The sequence below is a fragment of the Elgaria multicarinata genome, chromosome 7, assembly GCF_023053635.1.
Source record: "Elgaria multicarinata webbii isolate HBS135686 ecotype San Diego chromosome 7, rElgMul1.1.pri, whole genome shotgun sequence".
Lineage (NCBI taxonomy): Eukaryota > Metazoa > Chordata > Lepidosauria > Squamata > Anguidae > Elgaria > Elgaria multicarinata.
The window spans coordinates 30,339,153-30,351,752 of record NC_086177.1 but is presented as its reverse complement, the minus strand read 5'-3'; the positions used below and the strand labels follow the sequence as shown (position 1 = coordinate 30,351,752).

Sequence of the window (12,600 nt, the reverse complement as noted above, 5' to 3'; positions counted from 1 at the left end):
CCCAAGGAGAAAAATTCTCCAAATTTCACCCATCCCTGTGAAAGAGGCAGAAAAAACAGTGCCTCTTTCACAGGGCAAGAGAAAATTCCCGAAAAATAGGAGATGGGATTCGGCCCAGCACTAGCAAGCGAACTGGAATCTGGCCTGACAAGATGTAAGGCTTAGGAAGTTTACACTCTGAAAGCTGTTATAGCCATTTTCTCTAGTGGTGCATATTTTATCCATCTTGGGGTGGGCATAGATGAAATGCCCCCAAAAGTGTGTGAGGAGCAGCTTCAAATGAGCAACTAATACTATGACTTAGGGGAGAAGTGTAGAACCTGGGGCCTGAGGGCTATGTCCAGCCTACTTGGGGTTCCACTCTGGCTCTTCAGGGTTTTTTCCAGATGGACACACCTCTTGCCCACCAATAGGGCTGGTGCCAGACTATTTTGCGCCCTAGGCAGGAGTGCCGTTCTGAAGCCGCCGCCCCACCCCCCACCCCAGGGTCCTGGCTTCGAAGCCAGGAGCGGCTTCCGGATGGGCGCTGGCTTCGAAGCCAGGACGCTGGGGTTGGGGGGAGGCCCCTTCGGAACAGCGTGCCTGGAAGCTGCTCTAGGAAAGTGGCTTCCGGGCACGCTGTTCGGCGCCCTCCTTTGCTTGGCGCTCTAGGCCGTCGCCTGAGCTGCCTCTATGGCAGCGCCGGCCCTGCCCACCAACCACTATTTGTTGTGTGGTTTCCCAGCTGGTGTGCAGATTTCCCCCTGTTCTAAATGGTTGCAGTAATTACCCCCTCCTAAGACTGAGTTACTGGCAATAAGAGCTTTAAGCTAAGTCCTGCTGGTATTTTTCGCTCCATCCCTTTTGCCCTTCACCCAGTCCCCTTTGGTTTCAGCTCCACCCACCACTGGAATGCGGCCCCTGTCGAATTCAGCCCTCAGGCGGAGAGAGATTCAACACACCTGACTCGGGGAAACACTAAATACAAATTGCAGCACATGTTTTTAAAATTATGCCAAAGCCATAGATTGACCACTTCTAGTCTAAAGAAGGGCTCATCTACACCAAGCAGGAGCCACACTACTGCTTTATAGTGGCATTGAAGTGCACTGAGAACTGTTGGGGCCCATGACACTTGCCATATACCGCTTTCATAGTGTTATATCCTGCTTGGTGTAGATGTGTCATGGGCCCCAACAGTTGTCAGTGCACTTCAAAGCAGTAGTGTAAATCCTGCAGTGCACTTCAATACCTCTATAAAGCAGTAGTGTGGTTCCTGCCTTTTATATACCGCTTTCATACCAGAGTATCCTGCTTGGTGTAGATGACCCCGAAGAAAGAGATGAGACTTTTGTGAAGTTTCCTTGCTTTATTTGTGTGGCTTAAACCAGTTTTTACCAGAGGCAGCCAGGCTAGTGGTTGTCTTCAAGCTTATATTACTTACAGGACAATGTTATGCGTGAATACTTAGAAGTAAGGCCCATTGTGTTCAGTGGGGCTTACTCTGAGGTAAAGTTACATAGGATTGTGGGTTTAAGCTGTTCCCTAGACTACCTCATGGCAGTGGAGGCTGGTGGCTCTGATGTCATTGGGGCGATGTAGTTTCAGTCAGAACTCTGAAGGAGCTATGTACAGTGCTTGGATAGCTCTTTAAGACTTCAGACTGAAACCCAGAGCCGATTCACCACCCCAGTGACATCAGAGCTCACAGCCTCCAATGCCTCATGGTGATTTCTTTTCTTCCGGGTGTATTTTGCCACATTTGTGTGTGGGATGAGCCCTGCTCTTCATTTCAGAGTCTGGGGGTTATGGAATATACTTGCATTGTCTTAGCTATTCTGTTTAAATTTTAGCCTGTGCCTCTTTTGTTTCATGTACAAGTGCATCTTCAGTCCCAGCATTGAACCCGGTGGCTTTAATAAACTCACACAAGGGCCATGTGGTGTGAAATCCCGATGTTGTATTATCCAGTATGTCTTAGTTGCCAACCAAATATTTATGTGTATTTACAAGACAATACTTGATGACTGTTAAGTGTCTTTTCCAACTTCTAAATTTCAGAAGGCAAATTAAGTAATTTCTTAAACCAGAATCCTGTAGTCTTTACTTTTATTATATCAGGTCTCTTTTTTTCTTCTTTTCTTTTTAGGGCCAGACATTTCAAAGAGAGCATTGAATTTATCCATGAGTGCCGGCTTATTGGTGAGAGCTGTCTTGTTCACTGGTACGTATTCTAAACTTGATCATTCCTGTTTTCTGTATGGAAATGTTTGGCCTTCAAGTGGAAACTGCAACGAAATATTGCAGTCTGGAATTGTCCTGTTCAGTGTCCCCCTCAGACAGGCATGCCCTTTTCCAAAATACTTAGTCCCATTCCCCCTCTAAAGGTGGTTTTTTTTTGGTGTGGGAAGACTTCTGCAAGTCTTGAGGTTCTCCCAGACCTGCTGATAACCTCCCTCTTGTGGGTGGATGGCTACATTAAGGATCTACACTCCCCTCTAAACATCCAAAATAGAAGGAATGATAGGAGATGTCACGGGGGCAAAGGTGATGTTTTGGGGACACAGCTCCAGCAATGGTCACACGGCTACAATGACCAGCTTTCACTTCAGTTTGCCAAAGACAGCTAATAAAAGAGGCGAAAGCTGCAGGCGTTGCTTCCACTGTTGGGCAAAGGAGGAGCAAAGCTTCTGGGTCGGCAGGAATCATGACAGAAAGAGAAGAAGCAAGCTGCTCAGCCTGATGCGAAATATCCATCTCCATTTAGCCTGTGTGTGATGCCTTCCTCGGATGGAGAGGAATGGCAGGTTGCAGATCCGGGTGAGGGGTCTAGCACAGAAACCGCTCCAGAGCCCTCACTGCTGGATAATGATCTGCTGCAGCCCCTCTGTCGGATTCAGAGGACCAACTCCCGCTGAACCCTGCAGAGCGAAGGAGGCTTGATGTAAAAGAGCAACGGAGGCGAGTGTCGGTCTGTTTAAAACAAAACCCTTCCAGAAGATGGGGGACTAATTACCAGCAGCTGCTCCAGGATGCTGAAGTTAAAAGCTGGAATTCACAGGCCAGGGTGGAAGATACATAACTATACGCTGGACCTCCTCAGCCTGATTCTAGACCCTGGGCCTTGCCCTTACCTATACACATTGACTTCCTTGGATTTTGGGACCCTGGACTGGAAAAGGACTCTTCTCTGCCTCAGTGACTTTACTTCGTGGAACTGGTAAACTTCCGAGCCCTGCATACAGCCTGGCTGTGCCTCGCCTCGCCCTCCCTCCTTTCCTGGCCTTGATGGGTTTATTGCTGGGCTTATCTGCTAGGGGTTTATGGCCATCCTCATAATTAAGCTTTGGTCAGCTGGCAAAGCCTGAAACTGCTTGGCTTGAAGCATTGTTCTGAGCCAAGCACAGGCCGGAATGAAGAAACATTTTGCTCTACTAGGTTGCTTTGCAGTCTTGACAGGAAACACCCCTTTCAACCTTGCCACTGCCAGCCATGGACTTGCTTCCATGCATAGGTGCTCCATGCAATTTGGAACTCTGGCTGCACATGGTTCCATATCCCATGGAACATCTATGCATGTCCAGCTGCACCGTCCCACTAACGTGCTTGGTGAGTGGTGTGCAGTGGGCCTAGTCTCGCTTTATCCTCCTCATCTTTACGCATTAATTGAACATGGCTTAACAGCTCGATAGCATGATTGTGTTTTCTGGGAAAATTTCCAGAACATTCCCTATGCAAATTAAATTTGCATAAGAAAACTTCCAGTGTGCATCAGATGATTTTGTGATGCTCCAGAGAGTGATCAATTTTGGCATGTTTATTTTACGTTTATTTAGTAAACAACAAAGCTTTCATAAAACATTTGACCTGAAATATTCGAGGAAGAAAATTAAATCACATTTAATGTGATTTAAATATCATATAGAAATTCTTTAATCGGAATACTAGTTAAAAAACCACACACAATAGCATATAGAATCATAGAATAGCAGAGTTGGAAGGGGGCCTACAAGGCCATGTTTAAATTTAAGAAAAAACACACAAAGGTACTAAAACTATTGACACATGATATGTTGACAACCACTTATCTACAACCTGAAACTGCAAGTTGCCCAATGGAGGCTGGTGGCTGCTGTGTCAGCGGGGTGGTGATTTTGCTCCGGGTTTCAGTTAGAACCCATCAGAACTGTAAAGGAGCTGTCCAAGTTACTTCACACCTTTAGAGTTCTGATTGGTTCTGACTGAAACCTAAAGCTGATTCACTGCCCCACTGACCTTGGAGCCACCAGCCTCCACTTAAGGGGCCATGGCTCAGTGGTAGAGCACCTGCTTTGCATGTGGAAGGTGTCAGGTTCAATCCCAGACATCTCCAGGTAGGGCAGGAAAAACTGGCTGAAACCCTGGGAAGTCGCTGCCAGTCAGTGTTGACAATACCGGGCTAGATGGACCAGTCAAGGGTCTGACTTGGTATAAGGCAGCTTCATATGTTCCTACGAAGCAGCCTAATATTGTATTTGCAATTGGCATCCATTCACTGTTACTAATGGACTTATGAAGTGGACAGTTTTCTGGGACTGTGCAAGCCTTGGATTCGGAAATTCGAGGCCTCAGTGGTAATTTTATGATGGAACCACCTGTGATGTTTCACTGTTGTATGCTATATATCTGTTACCTAGATGCTGTTTAGACTTCATATGATAAGGCTGGTAAGTAGTTAATTCTGTTGGGAGGGGGAGTGAGTGAATGGAATGTTGGAGTGAATGCTTATTGGCTGTTGGATTTGAGTGTGTGAAGGGGAATGACAGTTAAAAATCAGTTAGTAGTTGGTAGTCGAAGAGAGTCGGGGTCAGTCTGCTGAAGAGGATAGATTAATGTAGGGTTTGCAGTTTATTGTTTTGGGAATTAGAGGGGAGCAGGAGGAGTTGTAATAGAACTTTAGAGGGTAGAGTAAGCAAAGATACATGACATCTTTATTGTAAAAACCAAGTACTGAAACAAATGAAACCACAAGCTTGATAAAATGCATGAAATTCTTGTTAAATAAAAGTTATTTTGTTTCACACTGGATGGGATTCTTTTAAGTACCTTTTAAGTAAAAGGTAACTAGAAAAGTGCACAAGGTGTCAAGCCAGTTGTTGTGAGACCAAAAAGGGGTCAGAGAATCGCAGAACCAGTGGGAGAGTAAAAGGAGGGGCCCAGAGGTGGGAACAGAAAGGAAGATTAATCCACAGTGTGGGCAGCTGTATACTCACTGCGTTTATAGTTGGGATCCTTTAAAGAAAAAGGTAAAAAGGAGTCTCAAGGTGAGCGTGTCGTGACACCACCATTTTATGATGGAACTGCCATTTTAAAGCACAGCTGTAGGACCCAATAATGGAGAAAACAACTTCCAGCATGCACTACCTTGGGGGCCCCGGGAACAGCAGGTACTCGTGGCCTTGCTGTTGCTGCCGGCACGATTGCCTGCCCACTGGCGCGATTCCTGGAGGAGTCGCCACATGTTCTGCAAGTGCCCCGTTGCCTCCTGCTTCCTCTGAGAGCTGGTAGCCGAGCCTTTTTCAGAAGTACTCAGTTCTTGGGGGAAGGAGGCGGCTGTGGCGCGCTCACAGAACGTGCAGTGACCCCTCCAGGGAGTAGCGCATCCTGGATCACACTGGTGGGCGGGTGATCATGCTGGCAGGCAGGCGCTCGCAGCAGCGGTGAGACCACGAATGCCCACCGTTCTGGAGTTGTAGGCTCTTTCCCCATTACGGAGTCTTAGGGCTGCGCTTTAAAATGGCAGTTCTGACAAAAAATGGCCACTGATGCCTCAACTTTCCAAGGCCAAGGCTTGCACAGCCCTTGAATTTTCTGCAGGGGAAAGATAAATATATATATGTATATATGAACGGTAAATGTTTTTTTCTCTGCTATCTTGTGCCCTTCTGCACAGACATTTGCCCTTTCACTATAAAGATCAGCTTCTCCCAGTCGGGTAACCTCTAGATATGCGGGACTCCAATTCCATCATACTATGCTCCTTGGGGATGGACATTGTGGTCCAACACACCTGGAGGCCACTAAGTTGGGAGAGACTGAGATGGATGTTAACATGTAATACTGTTAACCAGCAGGGAAGTTGGATTCTTGGGATGTAAATCAGGGATAAATAACTAGCAACTTGAATGTTGTATTTGCATTTGGCCTCAAGAGCAGGTGCACCACCACTATGTCTGGACAACTACACTTGGGTAGGAGGTACATACGTTTTCTTTCTAGCACTGGATGTATAAACATTTTCTTTTCGCATGGAGATTTAAAAAGTGGGGTGGACGGAAGAGAGAATTGCTGAGGCAATGTTCAGGTCAAACTCCTCTGACGCCTGGCAAGTCTACTAAAGCAAACAATAGCTTTAGAGAGCAGTGGTAAGGTCCCTGGGAGTATAGGAATCTCGCATAAAATCCTTCCAGGCTGGGAGACAGCCCTCCATCCTTGGAAGCGGGAGTTGGAGGTCCAACCCGCTCCCCTGCCTCCTTGTGATCATCATGGAGCGAACTACTTTGGCTGCTTCCCCAAGGTTGGAAAATCAACCTTGGAGAGGGGGGAAAGGGGGCATTCCGGTGGGTGGGGAGGGGAGGAGACTAGAGAGTCCAAGATACAACTTATCCTAAGTGTCTTCCAGCCTCCTTTCTTCCCCGTCTGAAGTGCCCTTGCTAGATGGCATATAAAGCCCATTTAGCGAAATCTGCAGGGCGAGAAGATGGGGAGGTAAAGACCACTTCTGCTGTTCCTCCCACCCTGCATTGGATGATTGGATGCCTCTGATCACCGAGGAGCAATCCTATCATGTAAAGCAACATTTACTAATAACTGATACTAAAGCAAAGAGCATTATGCCCGTTTAGAGATAATTAGTTAAAAGGAAAAGAAATCAGAAACTGTAGAATATGTTTTGCTCGGATCATAATTCCTCGGTAAATGTGTAAATTCTGATTCCTGTGCTTTACAATTTGTCTGAGCCCAAATCATTAAATTCCTCTCATGTGATTGATGTCTTGCTGTGTATTGAAATGGTTGCATTTCTATTTCGTGACACTCCTGGTTATTATAGTTGACAGATGTTACTCTTCATCTGGATTATTATCATCTTTTGTATAAGAACTGGACCACTGCAGAAAAAAAAAATGGGAATGTAATGTAAGAATTGGTATTTCAGTAACTGCTTTGCTTCCTTCCAGCTAGTAGACATTGTCCAGCTTTTAAGGGAATAGTTTGCCACTCAGTAGTACGTAAGGAATACTGAGCCTTAGCTTGGAAAAAAGGCAAGTAAGGGGAAACACGATAGAGGTGTACATAATGGAGAAAGTGGAAAGTGGAGGAAGTGAACAGGGAGACATTTTTCTCCCTCTCTCAGCCCTCGGCTCATCCTATGAAGGCGATTGGTGGGAGATCTAGGACAGCTAAAAGGAAGTACTTCACACAGCGCATAGTTAAACTACAGAATTCCCTACTAAGACGTAGTGATGGCCATCAATTTGGATGGCTTTAAAAGTGGGTTAGACAAATAGGGATAAGGCTATCATCAGTAGTTACTAGTCTTGCTAGCTATGTGCTACCTCCAGTAGCAGTGTGCCTATGTACATCAGTTGCTGGTGAACATGGGTGGGAGGGTGCTGCTGCACTCATGTCCTGCTTGTGGGTTTCCCATGGGCATCTGGTTGGCCACTGTGTGAACAGAATGCTGGCCTAGATGGTCCCTTGGTCCGATCCAGCATGGCTTTTCTTATGCTCTTCTGTTCTTGCGCCATATTTTGAAATTTGCTAATTCATGCATGACATTTAATGTTGTTTATTTTTGTTTGTTTTTCTGCTTCTTTTATGCCAAGTAGAAGTGTTCACGGTAGCTTACAACTTGTTTTGCTCTTTCTGTTTGCATTTGGGTGGTGATGCAGCCTTGCTGGAGTTTCCAGGAGTGCAACCTTGGTTGTGGCCTACGTAATGACGATCACTGATTTTGGCTGGGAGGATGCGCTGTCCATGGTACGAGCATCACGATCATGTGCCAATCCAAATGCGGGCTTCCAGCGGCAGCTAGAAGAGTTTGAGAAAAATGATGTTGCTCATGTAAGTTATTTGACCCTTGAACGACTCCATTCAAAGCAGAAATAATCCTGTACCAAGGAAACAGGAGTTTTAAAAGGCTAAGCTCCATGATAAGTTAAATATGTAGCATTGAGCTTCGCCTCTCTTTTTTTATTTGCAAGTAAGAGCACAAGTCCCTGATCCTGATTGGAACCATGCATTCCCAGTTGTTTATTGTCTAACTTGACTCTGTCTGAGCAGGAGCTAAACCATGAAAAACTGTAGGTGCTCCATAGCAGGAGTCCCCAAACTTTTTGTATCAGGAACCACATCTGGAATTTTATGAAAGTGTTATGGGTGCTCTCACAAAATGGCTGCCATGGTGAGCATGGCCAAGCACTTTACACTCATTTTCTGGGAGGCAAACTGGTGAGACTCAAAAGAAAAGTAACTTGCCCAAGAACAAGGCAGTGGAGGGGTCTGAGCTCCAAAACACTGTTTGGAACCCAAATAAAGATGTTGCTGGAAGACAGCATTTCACTTTGCAGCAGACCAGTCTCCCAGTTGTTTGTTTATTATTATTATTATTATTATTATTATTATTATTATTATTATTATTATTATTAAATTAAAAATATCTGAAGAAAAACAAACAAACTAGAAGGTGCCTGGAAAACGCCAAGAGAAGTATCCTTTACATGTCCCTTGTCAGAAGCAGATATGAATGAATGAATACACACACTTCTTCGAATTTGCCATTTCTTCCAGTGTCATTTTTTGGTCCTATTTGGCCATACTGAGCATCTGATCTTTCACAAGTTCTCGAAGCCATATTTCGAAAGTGAAGTCATACCATATATGTGTGTTTCTTTTCTGTTCATCAACACATTTTGGGTAGCTCTATGTATTTGCATTGGACTCAATGTTAGATCCAGATTTAGTCATTCTTTGAGCAGACCTCCTTCAGTCCCAATGATATCAATGGGTCTACTCTAAGTATGACTACGCCTGGACCCAACCCAGTGTCTGTTTATTCCCTGGTCTTGCTCTTTTTAAAAAGAGAGAAAATGGGTTTTGTTAGAATGTGTTTGGTGAGTATGAAGCTGCTGCCGTATTTGCAGCAATATGTTTTTCAACTCTAAATACTTGTTTCTCAAAAGCTTAACATTCCCCAGCATATTGAGATCTAGGGCAAATGGGAATATAACTGACATAATAGAGAGCGGAGGGAATTTCCAGCTCGGTTGTCTCCCTCCTTAATTTGAATCCCGACAGTCATTTCAGATCTGGTAGGTCTGAGTTGAAACGGCAAATAGCCCTTGCGTCAATGCAAATGGATTTTAGAAAGAACATAGCCTACATGGGCAGTGTGTATTTAATGCCCTGTAGGAGGTGAGTCTCTGCAGCTTTCATAGAAAAGTGCATGTTAATTTTCAGAAGGATATTCTAGCACACGCTTCCTCAACCTGGCGTCCTTCATGGGGGTTGTACTACAACTCCCATCATTCCCAGCCAGCGTGGTGTTGATGGGAGTTTTCATCCAACGCATCTGGCAGGCACCAGATTGGGTAACCCTGTTCAAGCACATGAGGGTGGCCCCATAACTCTTTGTCTAGGGGGATCCATATGATTCGCCTCTGAATTGAGCCCCGGTTTCAGGGAAACCAAGTCCTCCCAACAACCCTGCGGTGTTGTGGCTAAAAGTGCAATCCTAACTTCTACCCAATCAGAAGTAAGTTCCTCTAAGAGGTGTTGAATTTCATTTTAGGGGCTGCATTTCAGTAGTGGGATGCCAAAGGCAGAATGGGCGGAGCCAAAAGATCCCAGCATATTTTAGCTTAAAGCTCTTACCGCCAGTAATGAAGCCTTAGGAGAGGCTTTTAAAACATTTAGGATGTGGGGAGGGGGAACTGCTGGGAAACCACCAAAAGATTGGTGGTTGGGGGAAAGGGGTATGGCCAGCTGGGCAACCCTGGATGGACGGATTTGCCCCTCCCCCCACCCCAGCCTGCACTCCTGCTCTAAATTCATTGGGACTTAATAGGGAGTAAGGGTGTAATGCTATGTATGCTTAGGCAGAAAAAGAACCTATCACAACTCCCAACATTCCCTAGCCAGCCATGCTAGCTTAAGCAAGCTGGGAGTAATAGGACATTTTTCTGCCTAAACATGCATAGGATTGCGTCTTAGGTGTGTTTTAGGGTTCTGATGCCCTGATCTCCACTCTTCCGCCCCGCAACCTCCAAGTAGCACCTCTGCGTAAGTGTCCCAAAGTCATTGGCATCTACTGGACCAGCCTTCTCCACCCCTAGATGCTTTGGATTATATGTCCCATCAGCCCCAGCCAGCATACTTGGGGGTGATGGGAGTTTTAATCTAAAACATCTGGAGGCCACCAGGTTGTGGGAGGCTGAATTAGGTGGCGTTAAAAATATCACTTATGAAGAAACACCATTTAACCTGTGTCTTCACCCACTAGTGTTTTGGACAGTTTTATAAAAGTTTATTTTGCTTTTAGTTTGCATTTCCCTTAGTACTGTCTGCTGCTCTGAGTTCTCCTGTAGTCCCTGAAAAGTGGTAACAGGGGGCCCTACTTCAAGCTTTCTCTCTCTCTCAGCTGTGTTTAGCCATTTCAGAACTATTTTCTTTTTTTATATGATTTTTCCTCCCTTCAGAGGATGTGCGCTATCCCTTCTCCCGGTCCCACAAAGGGAGCTATTTCCTGTTAGTTTTATTTAAAGGACATACGGCAAGGCTTGTGTCTGCCTCCCACAACAAGTAAGCCACTATCGCTGCAGGTTTGGGCGTCCTAGTAGGGAACAGCTCTGAGAGAGCGAAGCTGCTGCCTTCACTCTTAACGCTCAGTAGTACAAAAGCTTTATACTATTCTGTCATTGATATACGATATTGCCATCTAATTTTTAAATCCTATAAATGTTGGCTGTAGTCCTAAACATGGTTTTTGAAAACGGTTCAGAAGCTGCAGCTTGTGCAAAATGCAGCGGCCAGATTGATAACAGGGACCAGAAAGTTTGACCATATAAGACCAACTCTGGCCCGCTTGCATTGGCTGCCTATACGTTTCTGATCCCAATTCAACGTGCTGGTTTTAACCTATAAAGCCTTACACATGGCTTGGCATCACAATACCTGACCCTAACCCTAACTCTGACATGAATCTAACCAAACACTGCGCTCAACACCTTTAACACCTTTTTTTTTAATTTTCTTTTCTTTTTTCTTTTCTTTCTTTTTTTTTTGAGGTGATGAGGGAAGGGATAGGGCATTTGGGCCACAACTGTAGAAAATGTACTGGATTTTCTACTGGCTCAGTAGAAAAAGTACTGAACTGATTACTTGTACCCCCTATGCCAAATTTCCCTAATTACCACATTGCAAACCTGTTTAAATCCCAACCGCTAGGGGACAACAAATACACTTGGGGGTTTTCGGGATTGTTTGTTTTTACCTACTTTGCTGAGAAGGAAGGGCACCTTTGTTTTTAAAGGCAGGAGGAAACAAACAGGCCTAAACTCCCATTCTTCATTTTGGCAACCTTTTCTTCCCTCACAACCATTTAAAACAGGATCCCCCCCCTTTCAAGAAAACTGAAGACTTTTTACTTCCTAGCGTGTTGTCATTTTAAATGATTATTGTTGTTTCTTTGAGAGCCCATTTGGTGCCGTAACAGAGAGCAGGAATGAGCCACCCAGGGGAGCTGGTCCGCCTACAGCTCAGGCTTCTTTCTGGCTCCACTCGCCATATGAAGAGCTCAGCTGAGGAGAAAACAATGGTGCTCCACTAATACCTGACAGCTTTCTTGGAGTGAGGCAGGGAGTAGGAGACAGCCTCACCCTGCCGCATTTCCCAACCTGCTGCCTGAGCAAGCTGTCTCACTGGGCCCAGGCTGTGTTCAGAAGGCACCTTAAACCGTGGTTAAAGCCATGAAACCACCCAGAGAGCTTCGGCTGTGGGGCGGTATATAAATGTAATAAAATAAAATAAATAAATGAATGCCAGGTTGTGTTCAGAAGACACCTTAAACTATGGTAAAAGCCATGAAAGCCAGGTTGTGTTCAGAAGACACCTTAAACCATGGCTTTAACCACAGTGAATAAGGCTTTTTGCTTTATTCACCGTAGTTAAAGCCATGGTTTAAGGTGTCTTCTGAACACAGCCTGGCTTTCTGGCTTAACCACTATGATTAAAGCCATGGTTTAAGGTGTCTTCTGAACGGGGCCACTGTGACTAATGATTGGGCCACCCTGCTATGTGTATGTGGGATGCTAATTGGGATTTCAAACCATTTATTTACTACAACTGTTGCCTTTTTTAAAAAAAAACCTTAATGATTAATCATACTAGTTTGTAAATTCTTTAAATGTGCATACATTTGCATTTGCTGCAAGGCTTTTTTTTTAGAGCAGGGTAGGGAATGTGTAACCCTCAAGATGTTGTTGGGCTGCAACTCTCATCAGCCCTAGCCAGCATGACCAATGGTCAGGGATGATGGGAGTTGTAGTCCAATGACATCCGGAGCATCACACGTTCTTCACACTC

The 12,600-nt window shown here is 45.1% G+C and overlaps 1 protein-coding gene across 1 annotated transcript in view; it reads left to right on the top strand.

The window, feature by feature from the left end:
• DUSP22 (dual specificity phosphatase 22) overlaps nt 1-12,600 on the top strand; it is a 51,843-nt gene that overhangs the window by 36,921 nt on the left and 2,322 nt on the right. The window contains 2 exon segments of the mRNA XM_063129757.1: nt 2,129-2,203; nt 7,911-8,082. Of these exon segments, the coding sequence (XP_062985827.1) occupies nt 2,129-2,203; nt 7,911-8,082 (247 nt within the window).